This window comes from Chironomus tepperi, unplaced genomic scaffold (assembly GCF_022539635.2).
Source record: "Chironomus tepperi strain 1889 unplaced genomic scaffold, CSIRO-AGI_Ctep_v1 contig_354, whole genome shotgun sequence".
Classification (NCBI taxonomy): domain Eukaryota; kingdom Metazoa; phylum Arthropoda; class Insecta; order Diptera; family Chironomidae; genus Chironomus; species Chironomus tepperi.
In genome coordinates, this window is record NW_027226476.1 from 4,579,549 (window position 1) to 4,604,992 (window position 25,444).

Here is a 25,444-nt window from a genome sequence, read left to right on the forward strand (position 1 = left end):
TATTGCTCCACTTAAAAATATATGAATCATGTCCAATTAAATAATAAAAATTTGGAACCAAATAAATCTGATAATCAATACACATGCCTAGATTTAAGCTATTGAATAAATGTGATAAGAATTAATTTAAATAAAAAAAAATTGTTTTGATATTTTAAAAAAATAATAAAATTTTTTCTATTTTGATTGTTAAACACGCATGTGAAATGTTTTCTAATTTAAAAAAGTGTTTAATTAAATATTTGATTTAGTTCAAAATTTAACGGCTTTAAAAAATACAAATTTTAACGGATTTTAAAAATTCCAATAAAAATTCCAACGATTCTGAAAAATTCAAATTTCACTGGATATCAAAAATACAAATTTTCATAAATTCAAATCTTAACGGCTTTTTTAAATTTAAATTTAACAGTTTTTAAAAATTAAATTTTAACGGATTAATATTAATTTTAATTATTTTAATTTTATTAATTTTAATTAATTAATTTAATAATTCAACTTTTTTAAATTTCAAATTTTACGGGTTTTAAAAAATTCAAATTTTTGAGGATTTTGAAATTCAATTTTAAATAGTTTTTGAAATTCAATTTTAAATAGTTTTTGTAATTATAATTTAAACAGATTTCGAATATTCAAATTTTAACGACATTTTAAAATTCAAATTTAAATGGCTTTGAAAATTTAAATTGAACGATCTTCAAAAATTAATTTTTAACGACTTTTAAAAATTCAAATTTTAACGGATTTCAAGAATTCAAATTTTAACATCTTTTGGTTCTCAAATGTGATGAATGGGGAACACAAGTAGCCAACCGCTACACTTCGCCTAACATCACTAAGTACGAAACCAACCTTCTCGTGATCACATGTCGTTAATCCAAGCCACATAGTGAGACGGAGATGAACAGGGCTCTGATTAATACAGGGTGTGTTGGCTTAGCAAGTCTCCATTCTCAAACCAAAGCTATGAAAGTTCAAAGGAAGGAATACCAAACTGTATCTAACAATGATGATCAAGGCTAAAAGAAAACGGATTAACATTTAGAATTGGGAATTGGCAGGCTGCATCCAACGATAGAGCCAGCTTCAGGCGTCAACTGAGAGATGCTATGGATGACACTTGATCTTTACGTCCAGTGAAGTAACTAAAAATTCAAATTTTATCAGTTTAAAAATTTCAAACTGTAACGGTTTTTAAAAATTCAAATGATAACATCGGTAACAAATGACCCTCAAATTAAACAACAGAGTTTCCACCCCTAATCCTCAACGATCAATCAATTCAGAGACCATATAACCAAAAATTCCCCAGTGTAACTCCAACGGTCAATAAATATTCAAATGACCGATCAAGTTATCAGCATAACAAAAGTATAACACACATGATCACTTGTGCCTTCCCCTCGACTCATAACAAATTTCACAAAATATTGTAAATTTTAATATTAATTTAGTTCCAACAGCATCCACAAGACATGATTCGATTCATTGACGATATCGGCAATAACTTTACATTCCCAATTGGCATTGACAGTCCAGAGGAAGTATCAAAGTTATTGGAACGGATGAAAATTGACTTAATAATGCGTGAATTGTGCAATAAAAGTGTTGAGGATGTTGTATCGAAGCTGCTGGATCTAAAACTTGTGGAACAGACAGACATCCTGAATATTGTCGCAAAGCTGTTCAACGAAGCCTCAATCAGCAATCAAAAATGTCAAGTAAAGTTTGGGGAACTGACTAAAAAGCTGATTCATGTTTTGCCGACGCTGCTGACCAGGAACAAGTTTGACAGTTCCAAGTTAAAGCCACGGGAAATAATTGCTGGCAATTTTGAGAGGGAATTTTGGAAGGTCGTCAAGAACCGGACACCGATAATGCATGATGATGTCAATAAGGATCGTGGAATGACTACATTTATGGCTCATTTGTATAACATTGATATGATACAGGATGATAGGCTGTTTTTGTTGCTGTTGATGCTGACTAGTCAGCAAAAGAGACACAAGTATATCAAGTTGCTGATGAAACTGATTGAACCAAGAGTCCTGCAGAAGATATCAATGCATGGTGCAAGGAATCAAGCAGCTGTTCAGCTTCATAAGTTTATGAAGGAAAATAATATGCTTGGGGATATGAAGGATGTTAAAGGAGATCATGATGAGGAGGATGATGATAGGTGAGTACAGGAGTGAGCAGGGAAACTTTTACCCCAGGGTACCCCCAGGGTTCCCTCAGAGCAATTGTTCTCCCCCAAGGGCAATTATTCTCCCCCAGGGCAATTATTCTACCACAGGGCAATTATTCTACTCCAGGGCAATTATTCCCCTCAGAGCAATTATTCTACCCCAGGGCAATTATTCTACCCCAAGGCAATTATTCTCCCCCAGGGGCAATTATTCTCCCCCAGGGCAATTATTCTACCCCAGGGCAATTATTCTACCCCAGGGCAATTATTCTCCCCCAGGGTAATTATTCTACCCCAGGGCAATTATTCTCCCCCAGGGCAATTATTACCCCAGGGCAATTATTCTACCCCAGGGCAATTATTCTACCCCAGGGCAATTATTCTACCCCAGGGCAATTATTCTACCCCAGGGCAATTATTCTCCCCCAGGGCCATTATTCTACCCCAGGGCAATTATTCTACCCCAGGGCAATTATTACCCCAGGGCAATTATTCTACCCCAGGGCAATTATTCTCGCCCAGGGCAATTATTCTCCCCCAGGGCAATTATTTCCCTTAGGCGCAAGCAGTCTTTTCCCCAAGGCAACACTTTTCCCTAGAAAATTTTTCCGCCCGGGGCAAACTTATACAGCTTAGGAGTGGCCATTATACTGTGGTATGAAGTACGTTCTAGCTAGAGCTCGACTCTTGACTACGCGCCCCGGGGTAATTCTTACAAACTATTGACCCAGATCCTTTAACGCAATTCTTCATGCTTAATTTTACTTTTAGTGATTTCGATGCATCCAACTCAGACGATGACTCATCAGCCAGCAGTAACGATAGTGACACCGAGATGCCATCAACCTCAAAATCCATCAAGAAAACCAAAAAGTCACCAAAAAAAGTCAAAAAAGACAGAAAGTCGTCTGATTCTTCTACAACTGTTGATTCCGCAGACATTGTCAGGCTTTTTAAGGACCACCTGACTAACCTTCAAGCCAATAAGCAGTCAAATTTTGACATACAGCTGTTCAAGTCCTGCAATGACGATGAGAAGCAACAATGTGCTCAAAATTTACTTGATGCTGCTTTAAAGGATACAAATGGAACTAAAATCTATGCAGACATTGTCCTCAGCATCGTTCAACTCAGCATTCCAACAAGAATCAGCAAAAGGAACTTTAATCTGTTCCTTAAGGAAGCTTTTGAAGATAAAATGAAAATTTTATCAAGCCAAATTGAAGGCGGCAATGTTGACTGGGACTTTTTGAGAGGAACTGGACAATTTCTGGCTCATTTGTATGTTGTGGATGGTCTGAAGATCAGCGTGTTTAATAATTGGCTTGAACATACTAAAGCATTAGCAGTGGACAAGGAACAAGCTTTAAAAATCTTATTGGATGTTCATGACATATTTCATGAGTCGATGCAAAAGCGTGATGTGAATGCTTATAGGAATTTTATGGGATTTTTAAAGGACATCCATAGTAAACAGCCATTACCAGACAGTTTTCTACAAGTATATGGTAAACATTTGACTGAGGACTTTACTGACATCAAGCCAGTGGTTAAAGCAGTGACTAAAGAGAAGAACAAAGCTGGTGGAACGAATGCACCTGTTAAGCAAGTGTGAGTATCTTAGTCATATCATATAAGCTGTGTACCCCTCTTAATCATTATTTGTGTACCCCTCTTAGTCATTAGCTGTATACTTCTCTCTAGTCATTAGTTGTGTACCCATTTTAGTCAGTAGTTGTGAACCCCTCTTAGTCATTAGCTGTGTACCCCTCTTAGTCATTAGCTGTGTACCCCATTTAGTCATCAGCTGTGAACCCCCTTTAGTCATCAGCTGTGCACCCTCTCTTAGTCATTAGCTGTGTACCCCTCTTAGTCATTAGCTGTGCACCCTTCTTAGTCATTAGTTGTGTACCCCTTTTAGTCATTAGACTTGTTCCCCTCTTGGTCAGTAGTTGTGTACCCCTCTTAGTCATTAGCTGCGTACCCCTCTAAGACAATAGCTGTGTACCTCTTTTAGTCAGTAGTTGTGTACCCTTTTTAGTCATTAGTTTCATACCCATCTTAGTCAGCAGTTGTGTACCCCTTTTAGTCAGTAGTTGTGTACCCTTCTTAGTCATTAGTTTCGTACCCATCTTAGTCATCAGCTGTGTACCCCTCTATTTCAGTTGTTGTGTACCCCTCTTAATCGTTAGCTGTGTACCCCTCTTAGTCATTAGCTGTGTACCCCTTTTAGTCATTAGCTGTGTACCTCTCTTAGTCATTAGATTTGTACCCATGTTAGTCAGTAGCTGTGTACCCCGTTAAATCAAAAGCTGTGTACCCTTTTTCATCATTAGCTGCTCATCCTGTGCACATTTACAACATCAATTAAACAACAACTATAAAATTTTAAATTCCAGACCTCCACAACCAACATCATCTCCATATCACACATGTAAGAAATTCCAAGAATACCTGACTGCTATCATATCCGATCCAACAATAAGCTTCCAAAACTATAAAATGGTTGATACATCAACAGAAGCCCTTCAAGGTTGTGCATCAATCTTCTTGGACAATTGCTTAATTAAAATGGAAACGACTGGCATTTATTGCCAAAGTCTTACATCCGAAATTTTGCCGTCATTGTCAAGTGAAAATCAAGAAAAATTCAAAAAGTACATTAAGTATTGCATCTACACAGAAATGGCAACAATAGCTAATCTGGAGAAATATGAAGCATCAAATTGGCTTCGAGCATCAAATCTGACATGCTGCTTATGTGAATTCTACAAGCTGTACTTATTTGACAAAGATTTAGTCGACGCATGGCTTGAAAGACTACATTTGTCAGACAGAGGTTACTACTCGGAGTCCAAACGTGAATTTGATACGGCATTGCTGTTTACAACTACATTTATGGGCAGGAAGGAGAAACCGAAGAATTTAAGGGATCGAACTCAACGTCTTAAGATGAAAAAATCAAAATATTTAGACGAAATGATCATCGACACAGATGCGACATTTAAGGTTAATGAAATGAAGTAAGTAGAATCAGATTAGATTTATATCAATCCTAGACACAGGTCGAACCCAATCCTAGATGCAGGTCGAACCCAATCCTAGATCCAGGTCGAACCCAATCCTAGACACAGGTCGAACCCAATCCTAGAGACAGGTCGAACCCAATCCTAGATGCAGGTCGAACCCAATCCTAGACACAGGTCGAACCCAATCCTAGATGCAGGTCGAACCCAATCCTAGACACAGGTCGAACCCAATCCTAGATGCAGGTCGATCCCAATCCTAGATGTAGGTCGATCCCAATCCTAGATGTAGGTCGAACCCAATCCTAGATACAGGTCGAACCCAATCCTAGACACAGGTCGAACTCAATCTTACTCTAGGTTAATACAATATCAAGTCACACCACATTACAGTCTCTCCAATTTTCCAATTTCCAGGAAGTTCACCAGCATTGTCCTCAACATCCAAAACTACACAATGGATGACGTCAAGACAGCATTTTACAGCATTGAAATTGAAAATGACAAAGACTTTAAAAAGTTCCTCGACGGATTCCATGAGCTGTGCCTAAAGTGTCCATATCCATCAGCTAGTGCTGCCATCGCCAAGTTCCTATGCATTGAACTCAAGTCATTTGAGTTCCGTGAGAAAATATCGGACCTAATTTGTGCTGATTTTCGTACAACATTATTAAGCTATAAGAACGATTGGGATGATGCTGAAAATGACGTGGACCGGATTGTGCTTGTTGCTGCTGAATTCTACAACTATGGAGTCATAAGCTGCCTAAATTACATGAACAGCTTAGAAAAATTGGCTAAAAACATGACAGCTACGAAGCCAATCTTTATATTCCACATTTCCTTATACTCGACAGCCTTAAAGTTGATTCATACAGGCGATGGAAGTGACTTGCAGTACATCTATCAATACATCAAGAGTAAACCAAAATCTGGTCAACTGGCAAGTAGGTACAAGCAGTTTATTGATCATTATACAGCTGTTTTTGAGCTGTCATCAGCGACTGTCAGGAGGAGCCAAAAGAAGCTGACATTTGCCATAATTTTGGATAATTTGAATGAGATCAACTTTGATAATTCTGTCAAATATCTGGAACAGCTTGATGTCTTTAACAATAAGTCAAATTCGGGTATATTCAACAAAAAAGTCCTGTCGGATATGACAAAAGTCAACATTTATGTCCGATTTGCCAGCGAAATATCCAAATTTAAATATGACTTTAAGGACTTCCTTCAAGGTTCACTTGTTGTTGATTTTGGTAATATTTTAAACGTACCGAGTGGAATTGATCGATCAGAAAAGATTAAGCCATTAAAAGAGGAAGACATTCCAGCTATTCAGCTGATCCTCGACTTTGTCATTGAAATGTACAGCCAGAGGTTCTGCAATACAGCATATATCGACTTACTGCTTCAATTTCTATCCCAAGATGTCTGCATGAATCGTTTAAAATGTGTTGGATATTACCTAAAGTTTATCGGAGCCCGAATTGAACGCGAACGGCTGTGCTCACTTGAAGAATGCTTTCAAAGGATCAAGCAGAGCCTTAAAAGTGGACATTGTAAGGTTTTATTTGATAGAATTGAAAAATTGTCCAAAAATAAGTGGAAATTTGATTGTGATGAGGATGAGAGGAGTTATATGCTGGCTATGGGTGCTGATTGGAAGTATAATACGGAAAAGGTTGATGCTGATGTTCAGCAGAGCAAGACACTTAAGGGGAAGGTTCAGGATGTTGGAATTAAGGCTGAGGATAAGAAAATTGAGAAGGAAAATTCGGGAAAATCTGTGGAAAATGTCGGTAAAGGAGACCATGTCCAGAAAGGCAGCACATCATCAAATGTTGACCAGACAGCGTCATCATCTTCAATTAAAGACCATAAAGGACCTCCAAATTCAAACAATGATCAGAAAGCCCCTGGACCTTCAAATACACCCCAAAATGGAACCATGTCTACAAATATTGACCATAAAGGATCCAAATCCTCATCAGATCCAAACCTAACCCTAACCAAGCAATTCACATCAAATTCTACCCAAAATGAAGCTTCAACTTCATGTCAATCACCAGGTACATCAAAAGCAGACCCAACTATCCATCTACAGTCACTGAACATCAAAGAGACCAAAGCTATGCCATCCGACAACAAATCCATCAAAGCTGACAATAAGCCAATCCAAGCTGACACTCAATTAATCTCAAAAGACTCTAAGGCAAGCACGGCCGACACTAAGTCCATGCCAGGCGACACCCAACCAACTCCAGCTGATACCGAACTTACTCCACCCAGCACCCAACCGACTCCATCCAGCATCCAACCGACTCCACCCAGCACCCAACCGACTACATCCAACACCCAACCCACTCCATCCAGCACTCAACCCACTCCACCCAACACCCAACCCCAAACACCTGCTCACCTCAACCAAACTTATGAATTTTTCACCAAAACCGAAAGTGACTTTGAAGTATTCCTGAATGATCTTCAAACAGCATCGACAAATTTACTTACGATGTGTCAGCAGGCAGCACAACAAGTCACAAAATCTGCCGATAGTCAGAATGAATTTTTACAAATTTTATGGAAGTATTGCCTGATTGATGGCAGTTTAGTGACTGAAATAGCTGAAATTTGTAAAAAATTGACTAAAAATGAAGAAAAATTCATGAAAAATCTTGAAAAGTTTGTTAATCGACGGATAAATTCACTGTTGGCGATTGTCAAGTCAGCGAATGTTAAGGAGCATGAAGGTGTCAGGAAGAGAATGGCTAATGCCTTGCTGTTCATTGCTGCACTTTACAGTCAGGATTTGATAACCGACAGTGTTTTTCAGTCGTGTGCTGTGAGTAAATTGACGTCATTGTTGAATTGTAAGGAAGTTGCAGACATGCTGGTTATTATGACGAAGAAGATTAATGAGGATTGTGATGAGAATGTACAGCTGCAGGCTAAGATATTGGGACTGGAAAATCTTCAAGAAAGAAAATTTTTGGAGGTTTTTGGAAGTATTAAGAATGATTTGATGGAGATTGAGGGCAAGTGAGGTGAAATTGAGGGTAGTTGAGGTGAAATGAGGTGAAATTGAGGTGAATTGAGGTGAAATTGAGGTGAATTGAGGTGAAATAGAGGGTAGTTGAGGTGGAATTGAGATGAAGTTGAGATGAAATTGAGGTGAATTGAGGTGAAATTGAGGTGAAATAGAGGGTAGTTGAGGTGAAATGAGGTGAAATTGAGGTGAATTGATGTGAAATTGAGGTGAATTGAGGTGAAATAGAGGTGAAATAGAGGTGAAATTGAGGTGAATTGAGGTGAATTTAGGTGAAATTGAGGTTAATTGAGGTGAAATTGAGGTGAATTGAGGTGAAATTGAGGTGAATTGAGGTGAATTTAGGTGAAATGGTCATTTTGACCATTTTTGGCCAATTTTTCATCAAATTTGACAATTTTTCATCATCATTCTCAGCTTCACATCCTTAAAATCCTCAAAATCACATAAAAAATTATTTTATTTAACATTTAAATCCAGAAATTGAATAAAAAATCTATTTTCACAAATTATACCCAAATTATGATTTATTTAGGACATTCCCCATCATCAACTCCTGCAAATGGCAGATCATCATTATAACAATAATAAGTCTCAAGTACACAATTATTTTGGAATGTTAATCCATCCTTTGGCTCATCATAATATCCACAAATTGGTTTGTATTCGTCAGTGCAGTTTGTGTTGCACTTTTTGGCTTCATAGTCATCTTTAAGGGAATTTTTAAGGTTATTTAAAAAGGTTGGATTAGGTTTGAGGAAAGTCAATCTTACCTTGTGCATAGATGGTGACAATCAATGCTAGAAAGTGATTTTATAAAAGCATTTAAATCAAGAATCCAGAGCCAAAGGCATATTCCACAGGGGTACTCAATCTACCCCCTCACGACACCCCTTTTTGGTAAAAATGATTTAATCCCAAATGGCACACGGCATCAAATTTGGTGATGGCTCTGTACCGCTCAGACTCGCATAGATCCGCTCAGATCTGCTTACACTTACACAGAATCGCTCAGATCTGCTCAGACTCACTTACATCATCTAAGACACTCTCAAACCTGCTTAGACTCTCTTGGACACACTCAAAATAGCTTGGACCCGCCTAAATCCGCGCACATCCTCTTAGACTCGATCATAAGCACTTAGACCCTGTTCAGATCCACTCAGACCAGCTAAGATCCGGTCAGACCAGCTGGATTACGCTCAAATATATTCACACCCTTCAAGACTCGCTTAATACAGCTCAGCCTCCACCCAGACTCGCTCAGACTAGCTTAGACTATTTCAGAACCGATCAGATCTACTTAGATCCACTTAAACCCACTCAGATCTGCTCAAACCAACTAAGACTCAATAAGATCTGCTAAATTCCATTCAAATCCACTTAGATTTGCTCAAATCAGCTGAATTCCGCTCAGACTCGCTCAGATCCACTCGGACCCACTCAGATCTGCAAAGATTCACTCAGAACCGCTCAGATTTGCTAAAATTCACTTAATTCTACTTAGACCCGGTTAAACCCTTTCAGACTCGCTCAGATCCGCTTAGATCCGCTTAGATCCGCTCATATCCACTCAGAACCGCTCGATCCCACTCGATCCCACTCAATCCCGCTCAGACTCACACAGACTCGCTCATACTAGCTCAGATCCACTCAAACTCACTCATATCCACTCACATCAGCTCTGGATGAGCTGGTATCTCATCAGTAAAATGCACAATTTTCACAATGTTTTTTCTATTAAAGAAAATTCCAATAATTATGAAAATCATACACTTCTGCAGATGATTATCTCTTCTTTAGGTTCGATGAAGTTCTGTCCAAAGGCGGAGCCAGAATTTTTATTTTACCATTTTGTGTGTCGTGTGCCTTTTAGGAGTTAAAATTTAAATTTAAAACCCGAACAACACAAATCGGCTAATCAATCAAAAATCTGGCTTCAGACAGACATGACTCTGACATGATGAGATCCCCAGGTTGAGGAACTGGACGGTATTGGCGGTATTTATATGAAATACAGCTGTATTTGACTGTATTTAGCTGTATTTGACTGTATTCAGCTTTGTTTGACTGTATTTAGCTGTATTTGACTGTATTTAGCTGTATTTGACTGTATTCAGCTGTATTTGACTATATTTAGCTGTATTTGACTGTATTTAGCTGTATTTGACTGCATTTAGCTGTATTTGACTGTATTTAGCTGTATTTGACTGTATTTAACTGTATTTGACTGTATTTAGCTGTATTTGCCGGTATTTAGCGGTATCTGTAGATATACAGCGGTAGTTACTGCGGAGTTTCTCAACCTGGGTGGGATCGATCAATTAGCCGACTTGTGGTATTCAGGATATTGCATACCAGCCACAGCTAAAATCACAAAATATTTCATTTCACTTTTACACTTCTACACTGACTTGATCGATAAGACAAATGAACTAAGAATTTATGGAAATACCAACAGAGAAAAAATTGAGCATTTCATTTAAAAAAATTGAGAAAAATCTTAATTATTGAGCATCATTTGTGAGTGTAATGGTAAGAATAAGAAGCTATGGAAAGAACATACGACAAGAAGTCAAGATTCCTCTCTCAATCCGCATTGAGTAGCTTGTGTATATGTAAATATAAATGAAAGTTCTTGTTGATCATATGACGGGGAATTCCCGGTATATTTTAATTAAGTCAGTCACCTGTGATTCATTGTGATGATCCCGAACGACACACGGCTTAGAAATGATTGAGGATCTAACTTTAGACCAATGCACCTATGACGCGCAAAAACCGTACAAATTCTTGATAATTTGTATGGATTTGTAAGAAAAACCATACATATTATCAAGAATTTGTACGGTTTTTGCATGTCACAGGTGCCTGTTTTGCATCTCTGGACCAATGTGACTCTGGCTTAAGGATAGAATCGATAAAATCCGACATCAGTGATGGTCAACCTTTTGGCAGCCAAATTTTTAGAAACCCAATAACCAGCATGTCGTGCGTGATTTTGGTCAAGGCTCACCACGGCAAAAAGCAAAGGGTTGACCACCACTGACTGGCTAGATTTATGTTAGCCTGGGGTCAGACTTTCAGTCATTTCTACGCATCCTGGAACAGATGTATGGGGCACTAGAAATAAGAAAGGGGAAGGGAATCGAAAATTATCAGAAAATTGAAGAATTTTGGCCAAAATGAAGGATTTGATGATTATTACTGGCATATCCAGAGGGTCAACCTACTACCCCTCCCCCTTAAATATCTTTTGGAACCAAATTCATCAAATTTCCAAGAAATTTCACAAAAAAAACAACAAATTTTAAGATTTGCTCACTTTTATTCAAAAAAATTTAATACCCCGGGGAGCATATTACCCCAAGGCGTATGTTACACCAAGGCGCATATTACCCCAAGGCGCATATTACCCCAAGGCGTATATTACCCCAAGGCGCATGTTACCCTGGGGTAGATATTACCCTGGGGTAGATATTACCCTGGGGTAGATATTACCCTGGAGTAGATATTACCCTGGGGCTAATATTACCCTGGGGCTAATATTACCCTGGGTTATAAATTACCCTGAGGTCGATATTACCCCGGGGCGGATATAATGTTATTACTAAAATTAAAAGGCACAATCTGGACATTCTGAGCTTAATGCTCCCTCTTTCCTCCTCCTGCTGTCCCAACCGTCATCTTTAATTCGGACAATCTCCAATAAGCATTCCCTTAAACTTCTGTCCACCCCTCTTCATGCACGCATACTTGTCCATCTCACATTCACTCTGAAATGTTATTCCATACTTTGGATCTGTATCATATCCACAAAATGCCAACGGTTTAGGTTCACATTCTCTCATGCAGGTATTTGATTCCTCGGGTGTTTCAGATGGACGGAAGTTGTCTTGATTCGGTGATGGTTCAAAGTTGTTGGACGGGCTGTAGTTGGATGGACTGTAGTTGGATGTACCTTGTGGCATCATGTTGAAGTTATTGGATGGATAAAAATTGGGGAAATTAAGGTTGGCGAAATTTGGGAAGTTAAATTGTGGAAATTGAAAGTTGGGTAGTTGTGGTGCAGACCTGACTGACATGACTGAAAAAAATTGTAAAAATTTTGATTAAATTTGACTTGAAAAAAGACATCAAAACTTACCCAATAAGCACAAAATTAAGACAGTCTTCATGATTATATGCTGGATTATCTGTAAATTCCAAAGTTTGTTTTCATCAACACCGCGACACAAACTGACTAAAGAGTCTATACGACGAGATTATGGAAAGAACGCAGTAGAATTGAGAGGAAAAAGAGAGTAAAAAAATGAAGAGGATTTCCTTCGGTTTTTTGAGAATCTGAGCGAGTTTAAATTGTGACGTCACATTTCAGGCATTGTGAGACATTTGAAGATGCTAGATTCTCAATTCTGCATATTGCGTGACTCAGCGTATGCCAATGCAATGTATTTAAACACAATTCCTTTGTCGCATATCACACAAACCGGATTGAACAGCGAAAAAAGCAATTAGGCTTTCCATGGAACTGATCTTGGGTCTGCAGGATCTGTAGACCGACCATTCTAACCCTGTGTTGGTTCTATATAGTCACTGGCCGTACAGATCAACTGTGATCCATGGCCACTCAGACGTCGCCTATATCTGGTTCTATCGCCGGCTTACGCCTGCCAGTTGACAATACCAATTGCAATGCTGTCGCTATCGACAGCTTCCTTCCAGGAGCTCTTCGAGACATAATAAGTCAGAGGTGCTAATTAACCTGAATGCCTGACTACCTGTATGCCACCAAAAATAGTTGGAAATACCAAGAACTGAGTTTACAGTCGAGCCTTATCACCAAGGCGTGCAGCGAGAACTCTACACAAGCAGATGAAGAAGCACTTGGTGTCTTTTATGGACCGGCAAAAGAAGGTCAAATATTACGATGCATAGAGACAGCATTGCATTTGATATTGGCAATTGGCAGGCGGAAGCCGGCGATAGAACCAGCTTAAGGCGACATCTGCGAGAGGCCATGGATCACAGTTGATCTGTACGGCCAGCGAAGTAAGATGCAGGCATAATTATGAACTTAATCAGCTTTCCCATCTCAAGCTGTGAATCGCTTGAGACGGGCAGGTCATGTGAACAGACGACCACAGGATACCCCAGTATATAGTTGCAGACTTTGTGGATGGCAAAAGATTAAGAGGAAGGCCGAAAATGTCCTGGATCGGTTGTGTTGATAAGGACGTTAGAGTCCACAATATTCCAACATTGACAGAAGGATTCGAAGGATAGAGCGTCTTCAGACGTTCTTTAAATGCAGCAATGGGCCTCCGTGTGGCCCAGCCAAGGATGTAAGGTTTAGGGTCTGGACGGCCTAAACTCAGAATATGCATCGATTAGTCCTCTCGAGGCACTGTTGTAGAAGATCGAGGAATCAAGTAAAGTTTTGAAATTTCAAATTTTATTATTAGAATATCAATTTTATAGGATATAAATCATATAGCCATCCCTAACCAAAGTACACACAGTTCATTGGATTGAATTTCAGGACCAATTCCACTCCATCCCCTACATCCCAACACTTAATGACAACCTAAATTGGCTTAAAGCACTCGCCACGTAAAACATCCCGGAATGGCTGTCCACCACGATTCTCACAGACGTACATCTGAAGGAAGCACTCATTGGTAAATTGTTCACCAAATCTTGGATTATTATCATATCCACAAACAGGTGCATAATTTAATGTACATGATTTTGAGCATCTTATCATGCTGTATGATGGTTGAAATTGATGATTTTGTGGATTAAATTTAAGTTGTGGTGCTGATGTGACTGAATGAGCTGTAATGAAAGGGAATTTGAATTCTTAAGTCCATAGGAGGCTTAGGGACCGTCCGTAAATTACGTAATGCTAAAAAAAGCAACTTTCCGCTGGCCCGGACTCTCGTGTGAGTTGCAAAGGAAGTAAATCAGTAAAACCAGTGCTGGACAACCTTTTATTTGTCACGGCACATCATGGTGGTAAGCCTAGACCAAAACTGCACACGACATGCTTTTAATGGCATTTTCAATAATTACATGCCGTACATTGATGTGCCGCGGAACTTAGGTTGTCCACCACTGAACTATATACTCACCTAGTATAATCATCAATAGCAATGTCTTCATATTTCAGATTTTATTTTAAAAAAATTAAGAACTGGCAAACAGCGTCTATCGTCGTCTAACAAACTTGGCTTAATATCCACAAACAGCACATGAAATGCAGTTTAAGTAGCTCATATAAGCATTAAAATAGTCACCAAAGAGCATAAGAAATTATGAGAGAACTTGAGAACAATTATAAGTGAAGATCAATGGATGTAACGGTAAGATCATGTTCAGATGTGATGCTACATTTATTCTTGTGTACAGTGTGGTGGATATGAGAGCTTTTTTGGGATTGGAACCGCCGCACTGTACACAAGTAATCTTCAATGCAACATGTCATTGACTGCATCTTCTGTTTTTGTTGTTGTTGTTGTAATCTTGTCGCTTGAGATTTTTTTTTTGCTGACTTCTCTCAGTTTTTGTGCTGCTTACCGACGGTAAATATCGCTGCTATTTAGTCGAGTTTGAAAAAGAAAAAGTCATAAATGAATGTGAATATTTTGATAATTTTCTGTGGACTTTTGTGGATGCAAAACTGTGTTGATGCTCAATCAGCTGACTGTGACTATGGTAGACGATATTTTGCGACTAATGGCTACTTAACTCAGTACACACCCTACTATTCCTGCTATTTAAGCACAAAATTGCAAAGTTTAATCAACAAAGTGACAACAATCAATGGACAGCATAACTCTGGACATACTGATGATGACGTCACATACTTGTACATTAGCAACGGTAGCAGCATCAACACATTTTCATCAATTTACTGTGAAAAATTTAAAAATCTTGAAGTTATAAAAGCAGACGCTGTTTACACAATTGATGGAAATTCATTAGAAAAATGTGAAAATTTGTATGTTTTGGATCTACATGGAGTTCAGCTTAACTCCATACCCAATGAACTGTTCACCAGAAATTCAAAACTTTCAAAAATATTCTTTACAGAAAGTCAAGTGACAACAATGCCTGAAAATTTGTTTTCATCCCAAAATAATCTCAAATTATTAAGTTTAGGAAACAATCAAATCAACTTTTTACCATCAAATATTTTTAATCCACTGACTCAACTTGAATATTTTGATGTAAACAATAACAAGCTACAGTCAATTGACTCAAAATGGTTTAAAAATTTAGCCAAGTTAAAATGGCTGTTTTTGGGTGAAAACCAAATTTCTGTGGTTCCAGATAGATCCTTTGAGTTTTTAATCAATTTAGAGCTACTTGCCCTTCATAGCAACAGAATCAAGTTCCTAAATTCCAATTTCTTTGTTGGTCTACATAACCTCAAAGAACTGTACATCTACAAAAATGAAATCTCAGAACTGCCACAAAATACTTTTAAACCTTTAAGAAATTTGAAAACATTAAGCATGTTTAGCAACAAGTTAGCTATAATTGATGCTGCATCTTTTGGTGTTCTGAAGAACTTAGTTACAGTTGGTCTGCAAAGCAACAAAATCAATCAAATTGATGAAAAATTCATTGATAATACAGCAATTAAATGGATGGATATGATCGACAACATATGCAGTAATGAATTACTTGAAGGAATTGAAAGCATCAAAGTGGGTCTGAGGACATGCTTTGAGAATTATAAAACAACAAATGAAGTCACTCGTACTCAACAATGTGGACAGCCTGTCAAAGGAGTTGGGAATATTATTGGTGGTAAATTTGCTACAAGAGGTGACTTTCCATGGTAAGTACAGCATGTACATCAACAAAAGTCATAAAATTACGAATTTCCTTATTTTCAGGGTTGCAGTCCTGTCTACAGCATCTGGTGACCTTTTTTGTGGTGGAACACTTGTGTCTAAGCAAAAAGTTGTAACTGGTAAGTCTAAGGATGTAAGCTTTGGGACCAGACACTCAACCAACCCCTCTTACCTCCCTCATTATAGCTGGACATTGCATTCAAGACAAACATGCTCCAAAGCCAAAGCTGGCAGGTGAAGTCATCGTTCGACTTGGTATTTATGACCTGGACAAAAAAGTTGAAGTCGGAAGAGCTTCTCATGCTGTCCAAAGTATCAATGTTCATCCTGATTGGAATACACTCACACAGGCTTTTGATGCTGACATTGCTGTGCTGGTTTTGGACATAGAAGTCACATTTAGTGGATTTATTCAACCAATTTGTCTCGTCCAAGCTTCATCTGCATCAACTGGTGTTGTTGTTGGATATGGAAAAAGTGAAGACGGTACAAAAAAGCATGAAAATATCCCCAAAATACTCGAAACTCCAATTCACAGCAACGAAGACTGCTTCCTTAACAACTTTTTATTGGCTAAACTATCAAGTAAGCGAACATTTTGTGGAGGAACTGGAACTAGAATTGGAGTTTGTCGTGGTGACAGTGGAAATGGATTATTTGTGACTGATGGAACTACTTATTATCTACGTGGAGTTGTGTCATCATCATTAATTGGTGGACCTTATGGATGTGATGTTGATACTTATTCGGTATTTACGGATGTGACTAAATACATCGATTGGATCAATAACGTGTCCACAAGTCGATTTGACTAATCACTTGACTTTGGCCAGTCATGGTATGTTATTTGCTGGCCAGTCATGACTCATGACATGTCATACAATTGCTGTCCAGTCTATTATATTATGGACATAAATATATTAATCTTGGCATTTTTGCTAACATTTTTGTAATAATTTGGGTGATTGGAAATAAAAATTAAATCTTACAGAATAAAAAGCTTACTAACTTCCTCATGTCTTTAATCGTACAGATCAATTGTGATTCATAACATCCCACAGGTGTCGCCTGAAGCTGACTTCCATCTTCCAGTTACCAATACCAATTACAACACTGTCCATATCCACAAAGTCACAGACATTATTCAACGGAACTTCCAAAGATATCCTTTAAACATATCCAGCTTATTAACTTCCACATTACTCATGCACTCGAATAGGTCTCCATCCTTCTTATGGCCAAGGATGACTCTTTTTTAAGACACCAGTAGGATGTACGTCCGCAGCAGTTATGTTTCATGACTCCAATCCCATACAACGCATTTAGAGGAATTAGCTAAATATCTCTTTGATATTAAGAGATGTCTGATCCATTCTGATGTCGGAATTGTTGCTAATAATAGCCCCAAGGTAGACAAGCTCATTGACCAGCTTGACTTATTGGCCAACAAACTTCCATGTTCTACCTGATGCAGTCACCATCAAGAACTTTATGTTGTTCTCATTTATGCGAAATCTGTATTGGAACTCTGTACTGGCCTACCTGTCCATTTTGGAGAATGCATCGATTACGGACCTGATATTTCTTCCAACAATGTTCAAGTCATTGACAAATTCAAGCAGCTGCGTTGCCTTCCATTCAATATCCAGATCAGCCTTTTGAAAAACACCTTCCAGCTTATAGTCGACATCTCATCATCCTGCCTCAGTCGTGTTCTTCACTCCACACTCCGCTTGAACTTTCATGCCACACATTGCTTTTCGGGAGTCGCTCTAAGCAGCCTAATCAGCTTATGTGGCAAGAATTGATGAGTTGAGAACTAAGAACTTCTGACAAATTTGTCTGATGTCGAACATGTGATCTAAAGTCAATCTAAAAATATTGCAAGCTGAAGTATGTCGGTATTTTTGTTCAAAATTGGACATGCTGTAGCTCGGCAAGGAAGCCTTTATGTTGATATTATGACTAAATTATAGACTACTTTTTATTTCGATTTGCGATATCATGCCGACATACTTCAGCCACACTCCAGTGCGCTGCAGCTAAGGATGTAAGTAAGTAAGCTCATCATTTTGGATCGTACTGACGTCAAAATCCACAACTGACTGTGATTGAACTTATGAGACCTGCATCAGGCTGATTTGACTCTGACTTGATATCAGATTCGGTTTAAATCCGAATCCACATCATCTGGCGTGACTCAGACCTACCTAAGAATGTTACTTAATAAATTAATGAGCCACAGCCGCTTTTGGACAGTAATTTAGGAAGTAAAACAAATAAAAATTGGTCCAAAAAAATATCTGGAAAGGCACACGGCATGAAAATGTCAGAATATACGTCGTGTGTCCTTCGGGCATAGCTTAATATTCATTATAGCCATAATTGTGGTCATCCAAATAGGACAACCAGTTCCATGTGGGCGAACCTCTGATTTAATGCCATATTCAGTTCCGTGTACCATGCCAGAGTCACATCAACGTGATGTCCGATTTTGGATCAATTAGCCGACACGTGGTATTCAGCTCAGATTGTTGAGAATGAAATTAAATGGGAGAGTAATCCTCTCTGAGTATTATTGTGGCTTATAACTGAAGTGAGTAAAATTCATTGGATGTCCACTCGTGTTATTTATTTGACAATTTGGGAATACCCGTGACTATATTAATTATGACGTGATCATTGGAAACGGACATGATCATTGACTAACGGATATGATGTATCATTCTCTATCCCAAGGAAGTATAGTCCCGTATAGTCTGAGAAATGGCAAGGATCATGTAAATTGTGTCAATTTGTATGTCAGAGAATTGAATGCTGTGTAAAGAAGGAAGAGAAATGGAGAGAACGGGGAGTATGGTATGAAGTCCTGGTATGGCTGAGGATTTATGTCTTAAGATTGGATTGTAGCCAGGGTTGTTAAAACATATTCTGATTTACAGAATGTGTACCCATATGTCATATATTTCATGTGTTTATCCACTCATATCCACTCATATCCACTCATATCCACTCATATCCACTCATATCCACACATATCCACTCATATCCACTCATATCCACTCATATCCACTCATATCCACTCATATCCACTCATATCCACTCATATCCACTCATATCCACTCATCTCCACACATTTTAAAAACACACTAGATTCTGTTTTTAACAACCCTGATTGTAATCATAGGTACGGTATGGTGTTGTGATGCACTAGGAATGACAAAGCGATACACCTGAACTGTACCATAACAAAATCGGGATAAGAGCTCAAGGTTAAATAATCGTTCCTATATTTTGCGTTATTTAATCAGCACATGACCCCATGAATGAAAAAATATACAAAATTATGATTGGAAATGCCAAACAAATTTATGTTATCAGCCGCATATACTATTTTTGTTGTTGTAATCTTGTCTTTTGAGATTTTTTTATTGCTGTCCTCTCTCAGTTTTTGTGCTGTTCACCGACGGTAAAGATTGCTGCTATTTAGTCGAGTTTGAATAAGAAGAAGTCAAAAATGAATGTGAATATTTTGATAATTTTCTGTGGAATTTTGTGGATGCAAAATTGTGTTGATGCTCAATCAGCTGACTGTGACTATGGCATACGAAATTTTTGGACTACTGGTTACATAAATCAAAACAAAAACTACTATTCCTGCTCCATAAGCACAAAATTGCAAAGTTTAATCAACACAGTGACAACAATCAATGGACAGCATAACTCTGGACATGCTGATGATGACGTCACATACTTGTTGATTCCCAACGGTATCAGCCTCAATACATTTTCATCAATTTATTGTGAAAAATTTAAAAATCTTGAAGTTGTACAGTCATATGCTGCTGCTATTAATTCAATTGATGGAAATTCATTAGAAAAGTGTGAAAATTTGGATGTTTTGGATCTACATGGAGCTCAGCTTAACTCCATACCCAATGAATTGCTCACCAGGAATTCAAAACTAACACAAATATGGATTAGAACCAGTCAAGTGACAACATTGCCTGAAAATTTATTTTCATCCCAAAATAAGCTCAAATTATTAAATTTAAAAGACAATCAAATCAATTTTTTGTCATCAAATATTTTTAATCCACTGATTCAACTTGAAAGTCTTAGTCTATCCAATAACAAGCTACAGTCAATTGACTCAAAATGGTTTCAAAATTTAGGCAATTTAAAAAAGCTGTTTTTAAATGAAAACCAAATTTCATTAGTTCCAGATAAATCCTTTGAGTTTTTAATCAATTTAGAGGAACTTGGCCTTTATAGCAACAGAAACAAGCTCCTTAATTCAAACTCCTTTGCTGGTCTACATAACCTCAAAAAACTGTTCCTCTACAACAATGAAATCTCAGAATTGTCGCACAATACATTTGAACCATTAAGAAATTTGGAATTATTGAGCATGTATAGTAACAAGTTAACTATAATTGATGCTGCATCCTTTGGTGTTCATAAGAACTTAGTTACAGTTGGTCTGGGAAACAATAAAATCAATCAAATTGATGAGAAATTCATTGATAATACAGCTGTTAATTGGATAAATATGACTGGCAACATATGCAGCAATGAAGTCCTCAGAGGAACTAAAATCAAAGTTGGACTGAAGACATGTTTTGAGAATTATAAAACAACAAAAATTCAGCATGAAGTCACTCGTACTCAGCAATGTGGACAGCCTATCAAAGGAGCTGGAACTATTATTGGTGGCAGATATGCTCCAAGGGGTAACTTTCCATGGTAAGTACAGCATGTACATCAATAAAACTTATAAAATGTCGACGTTCCTTATTTTCAGGGTTGCAGTCCTGTCTACAGCATCTGGTGACCTTTTTTGTGGAGGAACGCTTGTGTCTAACCGAAAAGTGGTGACAGGTAAGTCTAAGGATATATGCTTTGGACCCAGAGTCTTAACCAACCTTCTCACTTCCCTCATTGCAGCCGCACATTGCATTCAAGGTTGGCACGTGAAATCATCGTTACACTTGGTACTTACAACCTGGACAGAAAAGTTGAAGTCGGAAGAGCTTCTCATGCTGTTCAAAGTGTCAATATTCATCCTGATTGGAATACTTTTACTGAATCGTATGATGCTGACATTGCTGTGCTGGTTTTGGACATAGAAGTCAATTTTAGTAGATATATTCAACCAATTTGTCTCGTCCAAGCTACATCTGCATCAACTGGTGTCGTTGTTGGATATGGAAAAAGTGAAGACGGTACAAAAAAGCATGAAAATATCCCCAAAATACTCGAAACTCCGATTCACAGCAATAGAGACTGTTTTAAGAACAACAGAGCATTTGCGGGACTTTCCAGTGGACGAACATTTTGTGGAGGAACTGGAACTGGAAGTGGAGTTTGCATTGGTGACAGTGGAAATGGATTATTTGTGACTGATGGAACTACTTATTATCTTCGTGGAATTGTGTCAGCGTCGTTACTTAATGTAAATCAAGAATGTGATGTTGATTCTTATTCGGTATTTACGGATGTGACTAAATACATCGATTGGATCAATAAGGTGTCCACAAGTCGATTTGACTGAGAATTGTACGCATTTAATATGAATTGAATTTTCCAAGGCTGAGGAACTAGGCGGCAATAGTTTCTCAGCCTGGATATTTTTATGTATCTTACAAGACTCAAAATTAATAAATAAAAATCCTCTTTACTGAGAATTTGCAGCGTTTTGCCTACCCTACACCTACCCTATACCTACCCTACACCTACCCTACACCTACCCTACACCTACCCTACACCTACCCTACACCTACCCTACACCTACCCTACACCTACCCTACACCTACCCTACACCTACCCTATACCTACCCTACACCTACCCTACACCTACCCTACACCTACCCTACACCTACCCTACACCTACCCTACACCTACCCTACACCTACCCTACACCTACCCTACACCTACCCTACACCTACCCTACACCTACCCTACACCTACCCTACACCTACCCTACACCTACCCTACACCTACCCTACACCTACCATGATCCTTGATCAGGTAGAACTAATGTTGACTGTGTTCCAGCAAAGATTCCATCCAATTGCTGCACAAAACCATTTTTCAAGAAATCAATCAAAATCCTGAAGCAGCTGAATGGATATGCCAAGCTTGTTGTGTCTCCTTTGATGTATGCAATTGCAGAACCCGAATCGGTATTCAATATAGCGTCCATAGCTGATCCAATTATGTCCCAAACACAGATGCTCCTCAAATATTCCTGATATAAATCAAGCATTCCAATTTTGGAAAATGCAGTCGATTCTCCTAAATTAAGGGATATTATAGAAAAAATTAAAGAAAGTCTGGTTTAAGCATCCTTACTAGCGATTATGGCTGCTTTTGATGTTACTGTACTGATTGCAATTGGAATGTAGCTGTTGATTCTTGTTATGACATTAAGGCAGACACCAATTGGAGCTGGAAAATTTTAGGGATAATTTTGAGTCATTTTAACGTTGGAATTGGCCATGAGTCTTATGACTGCAGACCTGCCTTCCCCTCCCCCTTAAGAGCGTGAATGACCCCCCCTTGCAAATTGATTTTGATCAAAAATTAGGGAAATTAGTGAATAAATCCAGGCTTTGGCCGAAACTGACAAATAAATGAAGGCTGACCCTTGGATGCACTATAAGGTACCTTCCAAAATACTGCATACTTGAGCATCTAAAATGCAGAAATTGCAGGCTGAACCTAACATAAAATTACTACAAATAATGGATTCGACCACCACCACCCTGAATCCCTAACCCTAATAATTTTATGGCTGACATATCAAGGTGTCGTGGAGTCGCAGACTTAAGTTTAAGAACCACTGCACACTTGGACAGTGCATTAATATTGAGTTAAATTATTGTCTAATTTAGGGGTTTTTAATCGCGGAATTGACCAGGATTCAGCAGATCCTCTATATGGAGTCGAGTTGACTTTTTCATACAAAATTCAGGTCCACTTCTAGCTCTGGCATTCCGAGTAGCTCAAGTCAGTTAATAAATTCAAAATCCAGCATCAGGTCCGGTGTGACTCTGACTAGGTATCAGGTGCTCAGGTGCTGGATCTGGTTCAAATTGAATCCGACACCAAGTCTGGTATGACGTGAATTTGGATTTAAACTGAATGGGGCACCAAGTTATAGGACGTCCTGTGGTAAGTCCATTAATTAAGGCATTAAAAGCTGGACGTCAAAGAAGGACGTTGGAAGGAAGCTGTCGATGTTGCGCTTGGTATCGGAAATTGGCAAGTGGAAGTCAGCGATAGAGCCAGCAAGTGACTCATGGACCACAACTGATCTGTACGACAAGCTAAGTAAGTAAGTAAGAGTCACGCGAACCTGACGCCAGATTTGTCCTATTCGGGTATGCAGCCATAAGTTCAACCTCAAAATTCAGTCCATTTTACATACTTTCTAAAGATTTTGCCTTTGCTGCTATTTTTGGTGCCATTTTATCTCTAATATTTAAAATTTGATGTCTTAACTGAACCAAGTCACTTGCTATGCAATCCAGAGGTGACTCAAATGGTTTAGATGCTGTGCCATTAAGAATATCAATGATTACACTTGGATTGACTCCTGATAATCGACATATAGCCATAGCTGCAAAGTTAATTGCACTATTTGCTTCACATTTAAGACCTAATGCAGCTGATGATGCAAGTGTTGGATCTGTTGGATTGTCTGAAAATATTGGACATGATTATAATTGACTATCAATGACAATTGGCTACTTACTGTCTGCGTATTCCTTAATATCCCTCAAGAGATTCAGCATAGCTTGATTAAATGGCACAAAGTCACTTTTAAATGACTTGCATGGCTGAACTTTCTTGCTTGTGGCTAGCTCAATATGGACTATAAGGAACAAAATTGTAAAATATTTCATAATTTTTTGGAACTTTTTAAGGGAAATTGAGAATGTCGATTGACTTTGCCAAAAATAAATAGACAGTTTTAAGCACGAAAAAACGTGACTTGTGAAATTTGGAAGCAATAACAAGTCATAATTCAGTGTTGGACAACCTTGGTTGTTTACAAGCCGCTTATCCAGGTCATTGCGCATTATGGGTCAGAAACCTGAAATTCAGCACAAGCGCATGAGGATGCACTAGGTGTCATTGAGAGATGTATGCTTTGAGCTAGGACTAGTGCTGACCTTCCATTAAAGGAAGTAGAAAAATACCTAATTTATATTATAAACACCCAATTCCTTTGGTGATACAAGAACGGAAGCCATGTGAAGTCATTTTGTGAAGCTTAACATTGAGGGGTATCAGGGGGACATGGACCAAACTCACCTTCTCGCGCAATCCAAGCAACATAGTGGGGCGGAGTCAAGCGAGGCTCTGGTTAATACAGGGTGCTGTGGCCTAGCAAGCCGCCACCCTTAACAACATGCTAAGAAATCAAAAGGAATTCTGGACGGAACCAACAGTCCAAATGACATCTGAAGATTATTTGAGAGTAAAAAATACTCAAAATATTGACAAAAATTGAGCGAAAAAAAGTATGAGAATATTTTGAGTCTTGGATGTGCTGTCATGCACAGGAATTTCACCATCCTTTTTTGTTCTCATCGGAGAAAAAAAAAAGACTTTTTGTGTTCACAAGTTGTGAGACTTCAGAGCTGATAAGTCAATAAAATTGAAATTTTCTGTGCTTTACTTAATATGTGCTTTATAGTTAGAAAATTGTCAATTTGAAAAAAAAAATGTTAAAAAATTGTTGAAAAATTTTAAAAAATTCAAAAAAAATTGTTGAAAAATTCAAAAAAAAACTTGTGAAAAAATTCAAAAAAAATTATTGAAAAATTTAAAAAAAATTGTTGAAAAATTCAAAAAATTGTTGAAAAATTCAAAAAAAAAATTGTTGAAAAATTCAAAAAAATTGTTGAAAATTTCAAAAAAAAGTGTAAAAAAATTCAATAAAATTGTCAAAAAAATATAAAATTGTTAAAAAAATTGATTAAAAATTAGAAAAAAAAATTGAAATTAATTTTAAAAATTTAAAAATTGTTTAAAAAGTTAAAAAATTGTTTAAAAAAGTGCTAAAAAAATTAAAATTGTTTAAAAAATTGAAAAATTCATAAAAAAAAATTAAAAATTGCTTAAGAAAGTTAAAAAAATTATAAAAATTAAAATAAAATAAAATTTAATCAAATTTTAAGAATTTAATTAAAAAAGTTAAAATTAAATTTGAAATTTTTACCGAAAATTCGAAATTTTTACCGAAAATTCGAAATTTTTACCGAAAATTCGAAATTTTAGCCGAAAATTCGAAATTTGAACCGAA

General features: G+C 37.7%; 4 protein-coding genes and 1 long non-coding RNA gene across 5 annotated transcripts; 3 read left to right on the forward strand and 2 right to left on the reverse strand.

The window, feature by feature from the left end:
- The first annotated feature begins 1,404 nt into the window (after positions 1 to 1,404).
- On the forward strand, positions 1,405 to 8,775 carry LOC139094275 (uncharacterized). The gene is made up of 4 exons (XM_070645282.1): positions 1,405 to 2,179; positions 2,960 to 3,799; positions 4,588 to 5,211; positions 5,632 to 8,775. Exons 1-4 carry the CDS (start codon positions 1,476 to 1,478, stop codon positions 8,258 to 8,260), a joined length of 4,797 nt encoding a protein of 1,598 aa, XP_070501383.1. The 5' UTR covers positions 1,405 to 1,475; the 3' UTR covers positions 8,261 to 8,775.
- On the reverse strand, positions 8,706 to 10,694 carry LOC139094277 (turripeptide Ici9.2-like). The gene is made up of 3 exons (XM_070645283.1): positions 10,622 to 10,694; positions 9,037 to 9,063; positions 8,706 to 8,972 (listed from the first exon to the last, which is right to left on the reverse strand). Exons 1-3 carry the CDS (start codon positions 10,650 to 10,652, stop codon positions 8,791 to 8,793), a joined length of 240 nt encoding a protein of 79 aa, XP_070501384.1. The 5' UTR covers positions 10,653 to 10,694; the 3' UTR covers positions 8,706 to 8,790.
- An 877-nt stretch (positions 10,695 to 11,571) lies between these two features.
- Positions 11,572 to 12,540, reverse strand: LOC139094543 (uncharacterized). Its single transcript, XR_011544782.1, has 2 exons — positions 12,411 to 12,540; positions 11,572 to 12,350 (listed from the first exon to the last, which is right to left on the reverse strand). It is a non-coding gene; the product is annotated as an uncharacterized lncRNA (long non-coding RNA).
- Positions 12,541 to 15,658: 3,118 nt separating this feature from the next.
- Positions 15,659 to 17,092, forward strand: LOC139094578 (serine protease gd-like). The gene is made up of 3 exons (XM_070645690.1): positions 15,659 to 16,112; positions 16,171 to 16,247; positions 16,315 to 17,092. Exons 1-3 carry the CDS (start codon positions 15,784 to 15,786, stop codon positions 16,941 to 16,943), a joined length of 1,035 nt encoding a protein of 344 aa, XP_070501791.1. The 5' UTR covers positions 15,659 to 15,783; the 3' UTR covers positions 16,944 to 17,092.
- A 2,507-nt stretch (positions 17,093 to 19,599) lies between these two features.
- LOC139094622 (phospholipase A2 inhibitor beta-like) lies at positions 19,600 to 21,390 on the forward strand. Its single transcript, XM_070645747.1, has 3 exons — positions 19,600 to 20,874; positions 20,933 to 21,009; positions 21,076 to 21,390. Exons 1-3 carry the CDS (start codon positions 19,646 to 19,648, stop codon positions 21,255 to 21,257), a joined length of 1,488 nt encoding a protein of 495 aa, XP_070501848.1. The 5' UTR covers positions 19,600 to 19,645; the 3' UTR covers positions 21,258 to 21,390.
- Positions 21,391 to 25,444: the final 4,054 nt, after the last annotated feature.